The sequence below is a fragment of the Montipora foliosa genome, chromosome 6 (genome assembly GCF_036669935.1).
Source record: "Montipora foliosa isolate CH-2021 chromosome 6, ASM3666993v2, whole genome shotgun sequence".
Lineage (NCBI taxonomy): Eukaryota > Metazoa > Cnidaria > Anthozoa > Scleractinia > Acroporidae > Montipora > Montipora foliosa.
Genome location: NC_090874.1, coordinates 49,466,385 through 49,481,384, shown reverse-complemented (window position 1 = coordinate 49,481,384; position 15,000 = coordinate 49,466,385). Strand labels below are relative to the sequence as shown.

General features: G+C 39.1%; 2 protein-coding genes across 2 annotated transcripts in view; both read right to left on the bottom strand.

The window, feature by feature from the left end:
- Nucleotides 1–4,249, bottom strand: part of LOC138005197 (major facilitator superfamily domain-containing protein 6-like) — a 6,737-nt gene extending 2,488 nt beyond the window's left edge. Inside the window, exon 1 of the mRNA XM_068851460.1 lies at nt 2,039–4,249. Coding sequence (XP_068707561.1) covers nt 2,039–3,575 — 1,537 coding nt within the window. The 5' untranslated portion in view covers nt 3,576–4,249. The remainder of the gene's footprint in view (nt 1–2,038) is intronic.
- A 4,593-nt stretch (nt 4,250–8,842) lies between these two features.
- Nucleotides 8,843–13,685, bottom strand: LOC138005192 (uncharacterized). Its single transcript, XM_068851455.1, has 6 exons — nt 13,668–13,685; nt 12,053–12,222; nt 11,130–11,200; nt 10,142–10,182; nt 9,725–9,821; nt 8,843–9,513 (listed from the first exon to the last, which is right to left on the bottom strand). The coding sequence occupies exons 2-6, from the start codon at nt 12,139–12,141 to the stop codon at nt 9,497–9,499; spliced, it is 315 nt and encodes a 104-aa protein (XP_068707556.1). The 5' UTR covers nt 12,142–12,222; nt 13,668–13,685; the 3' UTR covers nt 8,843–9,496.
- Nucleotides 13,686–15,000: the final 1,315 nt, after the last annotated feature.

Genomic DNA, 15,000 nt, shown 5'->3' with positions numbered 1-15,000 from the left:
ATCAACCGTAAGATAGAAATAACTTTACTACGAAGCGTATCAGGTACAAGTTCACCTCCGAAGATTCCGTCGATATCCCAGAAATATAAAAGATTCTGATGAGTTATAGTTCACATTCACTGACGTCATATTCTGATTAAATGACCGCTGAAATGCACTTTCTGAGCCGCAATGTTGTAGTTCAAACATTTTTTGAGGCCAAAAGTTGATTAGTAAAGAAAAAGGTTTGAAACATCGACATTCATATTCTAAGCTTCAAGGGAAAAAAATAATCAATTTTTGGCTTTCCCTTTAACATTCTGTTTGCAGCATTCCAATTGTAACGTTTGCGGCTTTGATATGAATATTCTATGGTCAAAGTTTGTTCTTTGCTTTCAGGCGGCTGATGAAATCACCCTGAAAAACATACATTATTCATACACCTTTTGAAGGAAATCTTTACGCGAAATTTGCCATAACGCAAGACAAACGAAATCAGGATATATTGCAGTGTGAGTATAATGAAATAGTTTTCGTTCACTGTGGCTTCACTAAGCTGCCACCAGCAGCAGGTCAACATCTAAATGGCCAGATAAGATTTAAGGCGGGGATCACACGATGATATTTCCCCCACCCTCCTCTTTGTCGTTATTGTTTAATGGAAACGAAGTAAATGAAATCTTGTGAGTTCTAAAATATTAACGATGCTGTTAAAGAATATGAATGTGCCACTATTTCGGCGTTAACTCTGAGGCAATACATATCCACAAACACGTAAATGAAATTAAATATCGAAATAAGAGCACTAAGAAAATTAACAACGGTTACTTTTAAAATGAAACTGTTAAAATATTATACGTTTGACTCAAAACGTGCGGTATTTTTAAGTTGAAAGACTTCTCAAATTTCTGAGGCGTTTTTCACACAAGTTTACAAAGTGCACTTTCCGTATAATAATGAACATAATATCAAATGTGCTTTAATATAAAAATAAATAAATTTAATAAGATACAATATACATGTGGAACTTTTTAAAAGCTACGAAACTACAAACCTGTAAAAATTAATGAAGAAGCCAGCAAGAAAATGCGATTTTAAAGTCTCTTTAATTAATTTCTCTAACGTATTAGTGTCTTAGTCAGTGGAGGTAGAAAAGTAATAATTAATAGACTGATATAAATAGCTAGAATGACTGAAAAGTAATGCAAGGAATCGGTTCTAATATAAAGATCAGAGAGAAAATTTATTGCCCAGAGGAAAATTATGGATTTATGCTGAGTGCGACATGCTTAGTTAGTTATTTCCCATGTTGTAGTTTGGGCATTTCTGTCATCCGGGATTTTCTGGAGATCCGGCATTCACCATTTGTGCAAGCCAGGCGGAAGCTGATTCAACAGAGTCAAATCAAATAATTTTCCCTCCCGACCCTCCCTATTTTTACTTTCTTGTGGATGTCGTGTGTCCCCTCACTTTTGCTGGGATCATGTCTTCTATATTTGGGTATTTCCTAGGTTACCATGCTGATTTTTAATAAATAAAATATCCCAAACAAATGTGGTATTATTACTGTCCCAGCAAACGGAGCTCGCCCAGAGCAATGCCTTGCCAACAATATCAGTAAGACTGTATGGAGCATGAAGCATAAAGAGAATCCATTTCTGCAAGTTAAGCGCTAGGGCCGGACAGGGGTTGCGAGGGATGTGGGCACAAGAATGATATAAAGGTGGCTCTAATATTCCGAGGATGCGATAAATCTTACTTATGACGGCTTACTCCTCCCTGTTTCTCAGGCAACTACTACTCAAGATATCTTTGCTCATTCTGGCAAATGTTGCACCAAAAAGGTGTACTAACGAAGCAGCCTGCATCTAAATATTTTAGTTTTATGAGAGAATATGGGTAAAAATGACTTTTTTTAAAGTCGACTTTTTTCAAACTCGACTTTCGAGTGCGAACGGTAGGATTGCGTTTTTCCTTTTTATTTATTTATTTTTTTAATATTTTGGATGTCTTGAATAGAGACTTCCTGGCTATTCCTGTAGTTTTAAAAGTACTTTACCTGGTTGTGGTCCAACGTACGCCACACTCGCAGTCCACACACCACCGTATGTGAATCCTTGCAGGGCTTCCAAAGGTAACACCCACCAAGGTTCTCGAAGGTAAGAATAGAGCAAGAATCGCAAACCATAGCATGCCAAGCCAGTGTACAGCACAGCATCGTGACCAATCTTCTGAACAAAGTAAGTCGCCATGAAAAACATGAGAACCTCGGAAAGGCAATTAACGGCAACTATAAGGGTGAAGAGGATTGGAGTTCCACCAATGTCTTGAAGGAACCAAAACAGGAACGAAAGCTGAAGACTGTGGGAAAATCCTAAGAATAGCAGAGTGAAAATAAATGTACCATTCTTCAGGTTGCAGAAGATCTTCAGACCTTTCCAGAATTCGTTTTCGGCTGAAACTTCGTGTTTCGGATCAGAGGTTGGGAATTTGAAAAAGAACGCTACGAAGAAGTCCATAATCATCGCAACTGCAAATACGTAAAAAATTGAGACGTAGTTAATGCTGTCCTCAAACGGACAAGAGTTGAAAGCTGTGACCACTGCTCCAGATATCAATGATCCTATTCCCCAACCTATCGATCCAAATAAACGCTGCCTACCATACTCGTGTTCGCGGCCGCTTAAGATGCCAAGTGTTCCGCTATCGGTAAGCATTGGAGCTGGCGCTGCGATAAATTCACCCAGAAACACAATGACGAGCAACGTGATAAAGATTGTTTGGTTATCCTTTACGCGGAAATCCTCCTTGATGTTCTGTTTTTTACGCTTTTTGTTTTTCGTTAATATTTTGGATTGTCCTTCTTTGGGTAGTCTAGGATTATCCCCACGTCTGGGCCCTTCGTCTTCTGAGTTCTCCACTCGAGTGCCCTCGGCGACAGCTGAGTTACCGTGTCCAACGTCATTCTCGAAATCCCAAATCGTGCCACGTTCGAAGCTTTCCGCAAATTTTCCCTCCTCATTTGTGATTACAGAACCTGCGGTCTCATTTGAACCACCGCGTGAAATAATCATTCTTGTTTTGCTCGTAAAGACGTTTTGCGAATTCCTTGTCAGGTGTCGACGCGTGGAACGATCGATAGCCCTGCGTCCTGGAAAGAACATTTGAGTGGCTTGGCTAAAGTTCGTCCCGTTTGCCTCGGGATAACACGGAAGATCGAATGGTGAAACGACGCTCTGGGAAAAGTGGGCTATGGTTGTTCCTATAATGGAGATAATAAGTATAAGCTTGGGTCGGTTGCATACGTCGGTCACCATTCCCCAGAGCGGAGAGCATAGCATCTTAACGAAGGGACGAACGCCGAGCAGAATACCAGATTCACGAGCGGTGAGCCAAAGTTGTTTATAGAAGACTCCAAGGTACGGAAGAAAAGCACCGGTTGCCATGAAGAAGAAAAAGAAAGACAGTTTGGGAATTACCAAGTCCTTGTCCACTAAATCTAAAATCGTTTTAGACATTTTTACTGATTTTTCCTCGAACCTCTGGCATGTCTTCGACGAACTCGTTTCTGGCAATGTGGCAGTTTTTTGTTCCATATCAAATCTCAAAGTAAATCTACATCAGTGGCCGAAGATCCCTGATAACATTCTACTCAGAAATATCTTAGCACGGCGAAATTAATTTGCTGGCTTTCCTCTGAAACTGTGAACCACCTCAGTACAATCGAGCTCGAAAGATGTTCTCGAGAAATTCAATTTCGACTGCAAAAGCGACGATCCTTAAGACCGGTGAGATCGCCCGAATTGTACTGAGTCGGATGAGAAGTAACACCAGAGTGGATCGGCGTGAAAATAACAAAATTTGAAGCACTTTAAACCACCTTCCTCCCAATGTAAACAGCTGAGACTAACTGTTTATTGGCTGCCAAATTCGATTTACGTTAACAATTTCAGTCCTCCCTCGAGCACAATGCTGCGTATGTTACGTTGTCAATATAAGCGAGAGTGACAACAAAATCCTCAATTTAAAGGCCTCATCAAATAATCGCTTAAGAATTCTTCGCGGTTTGCATTGACATCGCCTTTCGCGGGAAAATATACACGTCTCAATAGATCTTGAATCAACAATTTATGTATTTGAATGCATAAATATTTTTGTTGTTTTACATTCTCAAGTTGGATAGGAAATAAAATTCAATTAATGTGTCAATTTTTTGTCTCCTCGTGCGAGTAAGCGATGAGAAATTTGAAACTCGAAGGGTAACCGGCAAAACGAAAGAAGTCACCACACTTTATGTAAATCGGTAATATTTGATTTAACTAGCAATATTTGAACTACACTGAATAAATTTCTAACGTTATTTAAATTTCTCTTTGCAATGCACCAAATTGATACCATAGGAAGTCACTAACATTGAACGGATGAATTCAGTGCACGCTGTGATGCGGATAACATAAAAAAATGTCCAAATTTTAGATTTTGTACTATCAAAAGCTAACCTATGCAATTTTAATACAAGTTAACTTCAATAGCCCCACTCAGTTGTTTTTGCAGCTGGAAACAGAATTTCAAATCTATAAAGTAACTTGCCGCACCAGCTAATGTTTTATTATTAAAAACTCAGGCTTTCTTTGGAAATTGTCGCACTGTTTTAAGAGGTGCACGGTTTTCTTTGCGGTAACTTGTTGCGGCGAATGATATGAAAACGCCTTCAATCTGATCTCTTCAAACAGTAGCTAGGTAACGGAACATGGTTCAAAACCATGGACAAGGAGAAAAAGGGGAATTTACTTTAACTCCATCTTTTAAAATAAACCTGGCTCCAGTTCTTTAATCAGTTGCACAAATTTTTTTATTGAGGTTTTGTTATTTTTATCGCTTGTCAACTCCTGTCCTTAAACTGTGTAAAGGAAGGATTGCCGGCTTCTGTTTATAGCTCCAAGCGAGACACAAGTTTAAAGTGAACTATACCAGATTTTTGAAACCCAGCAAAAAACCGTCGACAGTTTTTGCTATTCATGCAACACGAAATCTAAAACATGTTGAATAAAACAATTGTTTAATGGCATTCTTTCCACTGACATCCCACGAAGAAATTTACCGGTAAACCTAATTTTCTCCATGAATGAACGGAAAGACTGTCCTTTACACTAATATAATTAATGTACGAGTTTTGGAGAAAAGAAAGGAATATGAAATTTAGTCTCAGTTTGAGTTGTACACAAAGAAAGTAAGTATAATTTTGCATATGAATAACGAAAGACTTTGTAAATGAAAAAGAGAAATAATCAAGGCAGTCATCAATACGAAAACATATTGTTTGTAGCGAATTCAGAGCTTAAAATAAGAATCGATCAAAAAAGTTCCTGTGGTTTCCAATGGTTTTTAGTCAAAATCACCTTGCCGCCGCGTTGCTGCTAAATTTATCATGCAATGACACCCAAAAAAGGAACCATAAACTGCATTTATAAACACCAGTGATGGCCAGACAAAGGAATCATTTCAAAATATTCATTTAGCCTACGCTTTGTAGACAAATTGACAGTGGGTTGGTTGATATTTAAATAATCCTTAACATTGTGGTCACTATTAGAATGACACGTCAGTTTTTTAGTTCATGACACGATTTCAGGGGCCAAATATTTCTTATAGTCACGTTTCATCACTGAGACATGAAACTTCTTATGTCAGGCAAGTTCTCCAGCTGTTCATACGACTAGTTCCTAATGGTTTTCAGCCCCCGTCAAGGTGTGAAATACTCCGCGCAGCGAAAGTGAAATGAGAAATTTAATTAAAACAACCAAACCGAAAAGTATGATCTTGTCGAAAGAAACTCCGCACAAATAAGATATGAGAAAAATTGTCCAAATTGTATTTTAGGCATTGAGTTGTCGTGATTATATTAAAACCAAGGAATCAAACTGATAAAAAAACGAGAATTTAGATTATGAAGATATGTTCCTCGTTTCTCTTAGTGTAATGGGGATAAGATTTTTTTATTAAGTTTGCATTATTCTGCGATAGCGGCTCACTTCCAAATGAAATGATAGCGATCAACTTTGATACCGCAGACTGGCGCGAATAAGCTAGATCAAGTTGGACTTCAATGAGGTAAAAAAAGTCATTTTTTATCCCTTAAATTAGTATTTCGCTCAATTATTTCTCGATTTAAAATATAATCATTTAAGTACAGTTCCATTAATTTAAAACAATGTGGATTACATGATTATCTTGAAGTAACGGATCACACCAAATATGGTTTAGAAAAAGGTGGCACTGCCCCAAAATAATCGCATCCCCCGCTCAAATACCAACTTAGTTATGTCAATTTGCGTAGATAATTTTTTCGTCTTCCTCTATACAAAAGTATACACCATCCTCAAAGAAAATTTAAGGGCATCGACAGAAATCGATTCTGGCTCGCTACGGGCGAAATATAAATCCATAAGCATCTCCATCCTCAAAACGAATTTAAGGGCATTGACTGAAATCGATTCTGGCTCGCTATTGGGGAAACAAAAATCCATAAGGATATTTTTAAAAATTCTGAAACCAATGTAACTGTTGTGGGTCAAATCAGGGCTCAGGTTCAATCCCTTTTTACCTAGGTTAAATTGGTGATCCTTATTTTACCTATCGGGTTGAATATGCGCTCTGTAGCTATCAACCCCCAAAAAGGATTGAAAACACCAATACCTTCCCTCAAGCTCTGTCTTACGCACCTCAACACATCTTATCTTATCGGTTTCTGTACACTTATCCATTTATCCATTCCAGGGGTGTAGCAGCCAGCAAGCCCGGGCTTACAAACTTTTGGACATAATTATCCGAACACTTTCCTCTCGTCGATCACCTTGTACAAGAAATGCAAGACAGGCTGCTGTCACAGGAAGATCATTCGATTCTTAGGGCAATATCCTGTCCCCAAAAAGCCGCTACGTGCATTCACAAGCGGATGGAAAACGAAGTGGCAGCATTCTCCTGCTTGGTGAGAGCCCAGCGACTCTGGCAGAAACCCTGGAGAACTCTAATCCAATCCTCTGCCCAAACGTAAATGCGGCCACCCCGGAAGGCTCCTACACTTTGATGCACTGAGTAAAAACCTACCTGCTTTCCACCACGAAAACGGAACGACTGTCCTTCCTTGCTCTAATGCATAAAATGCGTGCCTGGGAATGATCATAGACTTGAAATCTGCGGCCCGTGATTTTTGTGGCAGAGAGAACAGGCTCCTTAACTTTGGGTTTCCATAGAACTCAACCGCACTTGGGTTTGTGTCGAATACATATTGTAAAGATGCACTTACATTATTCAAAATGTACCAGTGGTTTTCTTTCTTGTTTAACAGAAACCCAAAGAGTTGCAATGGAATCGCGAAAAATGTCCTTTTGTAATGGAAGTCGCGTTGATCTTGAAGAAAGAGTCACCTACACAATGATGACATTTAAAAATATTCCTCGGTTGTAACGCAATGCAAGGTTACTATAAAGTTCACTGAACAAAAATCACTTTGAATCTGGTAATAAGTCTATTTTTTTTTTAATCCTCTGACCTCCAAGAAATCACTAAGTTTGGAACGGGCTTGCGAACTGAAAATGGTTAGCTACGCCCCTGCATTCAGTTTCAGGATTACAACATACGGTACGCGGACCGTTTAAGATCATTCTCGTACAACATCTGTAGCATGGATTTTTTTAAAATACTTCTCAAAAAAATTTGACGTCATGAGGCCCTTCTTTGATACAGTTTTCAAAATATCTATTTCATTTTTTTTTGTCCAAATAGAAATTCCATGCTACAGTTTGCGAAAAATGACGGGGCGATTCCCATCTGGTGAAAAAGCCGCCTCTTCCTTTCGTTTCCTGAGAGTTTGTACCTGTTTTTCACTAAAACGCACGGCAGAGGACTGGGACATATTGCGCATGCCCCTTTTGATTGAAGTGATGTGAGACTCTCATTGAAAAAGTCACTTCAAAGGACCGTCCATGCAACCTTTTTGAAGGGTTCTTGACTAAAAATCTACCTTGGCAACCATTGTCTTTCTGTAGTTAAGAGTCACCCTTCTTAATAAAAACATGTTCTTTTCAGACTCAATATTATTAGATTTCAAATGTCTGAGAAAATACATTTGATGTTCTGTACATCGGAAACACTTGGTTCAGTGCATCCCTCTTACTGTTCCAAGCTCCAGTTGGAACCGGACCTCTTACAAAACAGTCGTACATGGACTGTTTAAGAAGTGTATATGAAGTCTCATTATACCCCCACATCGAAGAAAATAGGGGCATGAATTTGGTTTTTGCGGTAACCATGGTAAATTGCTCTAATTACCCCGGGGGGCGGGGACTACACGGGTCAATATTCACTGACTATGTGCCACTGGTCTCTCAGAACCCCTATCCATTAATAGTCTATTTTATGGCCAATTATAGACCCAATCTTAGTCACTTGGGTAAATGTAATTTTAGCGACCGCAACTTAGTCACTTTCTGTTTATGCATAAACCTTACATAAGGCATTTTAATTGTAATTACAAAACAGAATCTAAGTGCAACTAGTAAGTATTAAATCAACAGCCCTACAGTTCTTTCTATAGCAACCTTTTTTTTACCGCGAACCTTCCCATTTTATATCCCACTAGCCAGAATTTTTTACCCCCGGAATCCCGACAATTTGCGACCCCATTCTAGTAACTCTGTCGGGAACTATGTTGAAAATGCAACTCCATTATAGTCAATTCAGTCGTGAAAATGCGACCCCATCCAGCGGCTAATTTCTCGATGCTGACTCCTCTGTCAGTAGCAGATGTGTTGGCCATTTATTTACTTGGAAATATTAACAAAAAGCCACCACTTGAACACGCTTTGATATCATTGAACACTTTACTGTAAAATATTAACAACAATATTTACAACTTGGAATGAAATTTATGAGCATTTGAAAATTTTCTCACACCACATTGAAATAATTTAAAAACTGGACCCTCCAATATTGACATTTTCTCAGCCAGTAAGAAAAGATGTAGCCGCTCAAGAAATAAAACCAACAATAAGAAGGAAATGACTTTTTTTCAAAAAAAAGGAAAGAGATTTTTTGTATTTCTTTTAGAAGGACAAGGGGTATTTTCAACAACCTTATTTCACAAGTTTTTAAGTATTCAATGTAACGAGTTCTACAACAGACTTGTTCCCAGGCTTTCCCTCCAAGCAGCGGATGGAAACTCTGACAACTATCGTAGCTCGGAACGAGGCTGCTTTTTCTATTTTGAGGAAAAACGGGAATTTGCATCAACCATGTCTTTCATTACCGTGTCATTATAGAACTTCTACGACCAAAAAAAAAACTCTTCTACAAACATTTTTTGATAATTTTCCGAACACCTACGTAGCGCGAGATTTGAACCTTCCGCAAGTTTTCGTAATTTTTATCATTTTATCATTCTGATTCCTTGACTGGAAATAAATTACATCCTCATCTCAACATTTTATTGTTGGCTTGGTGCTGAAGCACCGAAAAGTCAATTATAACTTGACCCTGTGGAAAAAATAGGAAACAAATAAATGATGAGTTGACAAAAATTTTGGAGAACTTTTATTGGGACGCCGGCGGGATAATTGGATTGCGACTTGGTCACTTTTCGCGGGAGCTGAATTGTCCCAGGGGCCTGGGTTTGTTAAGAAATTCGAATGAGAATCACTCCATTTATAATACGATCGAATGATTTGCAAGCAGAAGGGCTACTTACTAAAAAAGCCGGTCGCAAATGAAAGCTTCACTCGCACATTTTGGTTTTGGCAAATTCTATTCTGATACCGCCTCTCTCCCCTGTTCCAATGATCTTTCTAAATGGACGAAAGGAAAGACATAATTTACCCAACATTTAGGGACGATTGAAAGATCTCGAATTAAGGGTACGTTCGATTGACGCTATTCCGGAATAAGAATACGAGGAGTGATGATTTAAAACACTATGTGTGGTGTTTTGCAGCGAAAAGGATAATAAAGCTATGTTTAAAATAGCATTTTAGCAGATGTTTGAGAATATTAATGTGAATCTCCGCAAAAAAGAAGGATTTCTAACTTCTATTCCATGTATTCCTATTCCGGAATACGGTCAATCGAGTGCGCACTAAATACATAGATTGTGTTTAAACTTTCTTACCCATGAAGACACTGTTTTGCATAAGCTGCAGATGGAACATCCTAAGGAAGAGAAAATAATAATTTTCATGTGTCGGGATTTTACAGTTATGTGCTTAGTTACCTGGCCTTTAAATGAAAGTGAGGCTGGGGTTGACCTTGTTATGATACAGACCTACCTGCTTTTCTTATGTTAATGATTTTGTCCTCATGCTAATTAGTTGGAATTTACATAAGAATCGCAGTGAGGTTTCTATCAAAAGAAGGTCAACTCTAACCACACTTTCATCCACAGGCCAGGTAACTAAGCAAACAACTGTATTTGCAATCCAGACACATGTTCTCCCCGAAGGCGCGGTTCTTTCGCAAATTCTGATGTTTCGCACTTAGTAACGTCTACTTACTTTCTCGAAAAAAAGCGATAATTATAGTTGAAATTTTATTTTGTTGGAAAAAGAATGATTTCAGCATTTGAGAAGAAATTCATTATCCATAAATTCATATTCTGAACTGGTCAAAGTTTAGTGCGTCAACCGACTGACTTGGACAGCATACCGTCATAGAAAAGCAGAAACTAGGCGAGACTGCTTGGTCTTCCTTCAAAAATATGGCGCTTACCAACAGGCAAAAGTCGTATAGCGGTGGCCATTATGGTGTTTCTAGTATTATATAAACAACAAAACAATGAATTTGTTCAGTGGGGACCACCAATGCTTTCACAAGCATTTGCCACATTTAGTGATTTTATGTGACGAGTCGTCTAGGTACGAGCAATATTTCGTATTAGAAAACTGTTGTTTGGCACATAAAAGCAAACTCATTAGGTTGTCACCAAAATTTATTTGTCACATAAAATGCTCTTATAAAGACGATGCTCAACGCGTCAATTACTAGCATGGAGTTTCTCGTTATATTGCGAGTTTTGAAGGTAGTCTGTTACTGGATATGTAGGCAAAACATACCGACTGCGCAAACTGAAACAATGCATGGCTGTTAATTATAGTAAGTACCAAGTATTCCACAAAGCAGACTGGATTTTGTCCTTTGGCTGAGCATCTTTAAACGACGAAATCCAGGTGTTCTACAATGAAAAAACAGCGAGTCAGAGTTTCCGATGAAAAGGTTTCAAACATTTATTATTATAGAGCGTATATATTTGACAGCCATGTTGATGGCCCAACTTAATCATCCAGGCCTGAATTCTACTCTTACGCAAATATTCTCATCTCACTAAGTAAAAAGGCCCTATGGAAGTTATAAACGAACGGATTGCGATATATGAAGCTCATATGTCATTCCGTTCGTTGATTCATTCATTCATCACGGGAACATTAGAACCCACAAATGACCAGCTCCCAACATCACTGGCTTCATAGCTCAGTTGATTAGAGAGGGTCGCACCTGTATCGCGAGGTCACGGGTTCAAACCCCGTTGAAGTCCTGAATTTTTCAGACTTCTCTACGCAATTGCTAAAATTGAGTTCATAACTGCGAGGATCATAGCTTCAGTTGGAAGTTCTAAACCCATTTACGGAAAGATCCGAAGAGAAGCATTTCCTAAAAAGCGATTAACTGATATAGTGCGAGAATCGCTTTTCCCTTTCATTATAGTCCCCACTTAACCAGCAAACAGATGCATTTATTCGTCGAGTCCTTTCACGCGAACACACGAGCCAACAAATTTAACCTGCTCCCAAATGTTGTGTCTTCATAGCTCAGTTAGAAGAGCATACCACCGACATCGCAGAGCTCATGGGCTCGAATTCCATTGAAGCCAACTTAATTTTTCAGGTGTCTATAAGAGGAGAATAGTACCCTAAATTTGTGTATACCATTCTACGATTTCAATTAGCCATAATCACACTGCTCTCATTGCTAATTGTACAGATAATCGCGAGAATCATTCTCTCTTTACCGGATTAATTCGACTTACTCGCCAAACGCATCCCTCAATAGCTGTTCAGTACATTCTTTTTCTAAGTTTGCTACGAACAAAGTAGAGCAGGGCATATTTCCTGCCATGTCTCCACCAAACAATGCTATTTGAAGAGGAGCTGTCGGAGAACCCAATGCTGGGAAAATCGGATGGTGTTGAGGGAAACTCTGCAAAGAAAAGGATACTTATTATTAAAGCAAAATATCAAAACAACTTTATTTTATCGCTAAAGGTTCTGTGAATGCGTACTCCCTTGCATTTCAGGGAGGGTATCAAAAATAGCCCCAAAGTTATGCATGTCGGGCTTGAAATCAGTGAGATGACCACGTTAGTATCGATGTAAAAGATGTATCAATGCATTGTGTTGTAAAGCAACGACGAAGCTAACAAAAAATTAAACACAAAACAATGCAAAATCCATTTTGCTGTGAAGCTCAGTCAGATCCTACGCATCTAACATTGATATGAGTCATTGAAAGTCGTCTGAATATCTTCACGGTTGACAATCATCATTATTTTGATTCAGTGGTTTGTATTCGTTGTGTCCTCTCACTGGCCAAGAATTTACAGTTACTTCTAGAATTCAATGCAAGCTATAGATGAATGGTGATCCGACGAAAAGAATAAGCCTCGTTCCAATCATTTTAGAAGTAACAAATTTGAGTTGTTAAGATTATTAATAACTCATGAGTGGCAGTAAATCGGCCATATACGTATTCTCACGGTTGCACCGGAAACAAGCACGAAGGAGAGTCTGATGCGGGGAATCTTTTCAGATGCAAATTATTTCCCTTGCATGATCTTTCATCGCATGTTCGTTCCAGTCTAACTGTGAGAATACGAATAAGGTCTATTGGAAAGCAGTATTCAGGCCTCTTGTGATGTCCATGCAAATCTTCCCGTTTGTTTAGTTAGTTCGGTATGCAATGAGTGAATATGTAGCCTGCATGACAGGCGCTTTATGAGCCCAAGCGGGGCGAATGCGATATTTCGCGCGGAGCGCGACACAAGCGCGAAGCGCGAGACGAGGGGGAGAGTTGGCTCATAAAAGGCCTGTCATGCAGGCTAGTGAATGTGTGGTAAGAGATCCATGGAATCCCTCGTCCCTATGATAATTACTTTAAAATTCAATTTTAGCTTGCCATCCTGCTGCGAAGGTGAGTCTTAAGTGTTACTCACATGACTAGGCGGTTCACTTTCAGACTAACTGACGACAATGAGATGTGTCGTCCTGTAATAAAAATATGGGAACCTCCCTCTCTTTCCTCATATAGAGTGTTTTCACGTGACGCCACGGCTGCCATGTTGGAGGAGTGAAACAAAGAAACAGCGGTCATGTGGGAGGAGGGAAATATTCTTTTGTCAATCGAACTCAATTTTTATAAAAATTCTTCCTTTTGTTTATGACCCTATGTATGCAATATGGATGGTGGTCACACGATGAGCGGACGGCAAACTATAGACATGAAAGTAGGCTATTTTAGTTAATACTACACTGATTCACTTCGCTATTGAGACACATATGAGCAGAAAATTTGTATATATGTCCCTCATGCGAAGGCCTACCTGCGTCACTGCTCGTAACTATTACTGAAACCATTTGATTACTTACTTGCAGTTGTTGAATAATCGTCGGATGAGTTATTGAACGTGTGATGTGCTGTTGCCTCTGCTTGCCGCCATTATGTCGTTAAATAGGGGCCTGATATAGAACGAGCCTATACAAAAGCGGTATCAGTATTTTACTATAGCAGGAACACAAGAAAAGCAAAGCAGCATAAAACAAGTACCAACAGGCGAATAGCAGGTAAATGGAATTTCAGAATGCTGACATGACTTCGTCTAGTTGACCGTTTCCTTCCTGCGGGAAGAGGTATCATCCGATTATCAGGAAAAGAACCTCACTCAGGGGCGTAGCGACCATATACAGCAGGTACGCACGTGCGTGCCTCGAAAATCTTTTGAAAAAGTTAATTTATCTATTTGCGCATGATTTATTTACTTATTTTTGGTGTGCGAAAAAGTGACTTTTACACATGCAAGAGTTTTCTCTTATTGTATTCCTTATTCCTAGATTCCTTTAAAACTAGGTTAAGACACACCTTTTAAAATTGCTTTTAACCTATAGTAAATTTTTATATTTTTCGTGTAATTACTTTACTCTTATGTAAAAGCATGAGACTTATGTATATGCGTTTTAAGAACTGTATTATTATTATTGTATTGTGTCTCTTTTACGAATAGGAAACTCAGTCATCACAAGCAGTTCTCTTTTCCGCGCAGATGAACTGAGCTATGAATTGCAGTGCGTTCACTGAAACCGGGGTACAGAGGGTCAAACCGAAACAATCAATTCCAACCTTTCCGATTCAGCGAATCATCGTTTACGGTACCAAACAATGAAATCGCGAGTTTTTTCGTTGACCGCTGATGCTCATGTGAACTATGTGGTGCCACCAGATCTGAAAACCAATCGAACACCGGTTTCAGTGAGACGCACTGTAAATCTACTTAGCTTTGAAAAGTTCACACATGTTCTTCTGCAAGTGTTGAGATCGAGTGGTGTTGAGATCACTTTGTGTGTGTATATATACTAAAACAATTATTCTTTTCAATCTCTGGTGAATAGTGGCAGCATATTTCCCCTGTATAGCCGGGACCTCGATTTCACAGAATAATTGTAGTACCAAAGGTGTTCAAGTAAAGACACAAAGTTACTTGTGGCTTTTTCCGACACCCTATAAATAGAAAGGTTTCTGGGGAGGCATGCCCCCAGACCCCCCTCTAGAGGCTCGCGCCGAGCGCCTTTGGCGCGCCTATCACTACACCTTCCTATATGTACCTGAGCGGAAGAACCACTCAACGCCCCTGCTCACTGTTGGGAGACATTTTATTGGACTTCAGTGTAGTTCACATTTAGTGAGGATAAGACATAGGTGCCATCG

Bases quoted from the DNA above. Each gene is read 5' to 3' on its own strand.
- LOC138005192 (XM_068851455.1), bottom strand. From the start codon at position 12,141: ATGGCAGGAAATATGCCCTGCTCTACTTTGTTCGTAGCAAACTTAGAA. The intron at 11,201-12,052 runs GTAAGTCGAATT...TTTTCATTGTAG, and splicing joins TTGAGGGATGCGTTTGGCGA to AACACCTGGATTTCGTCGTT. The intron at 9,822-10,141 runs GTAAGAAAGTTT...TCGTCCATTTAG, and splicing joins GCAAAACAGTGTCTTCATGG to AAAGATCATTGGAACAGGGG.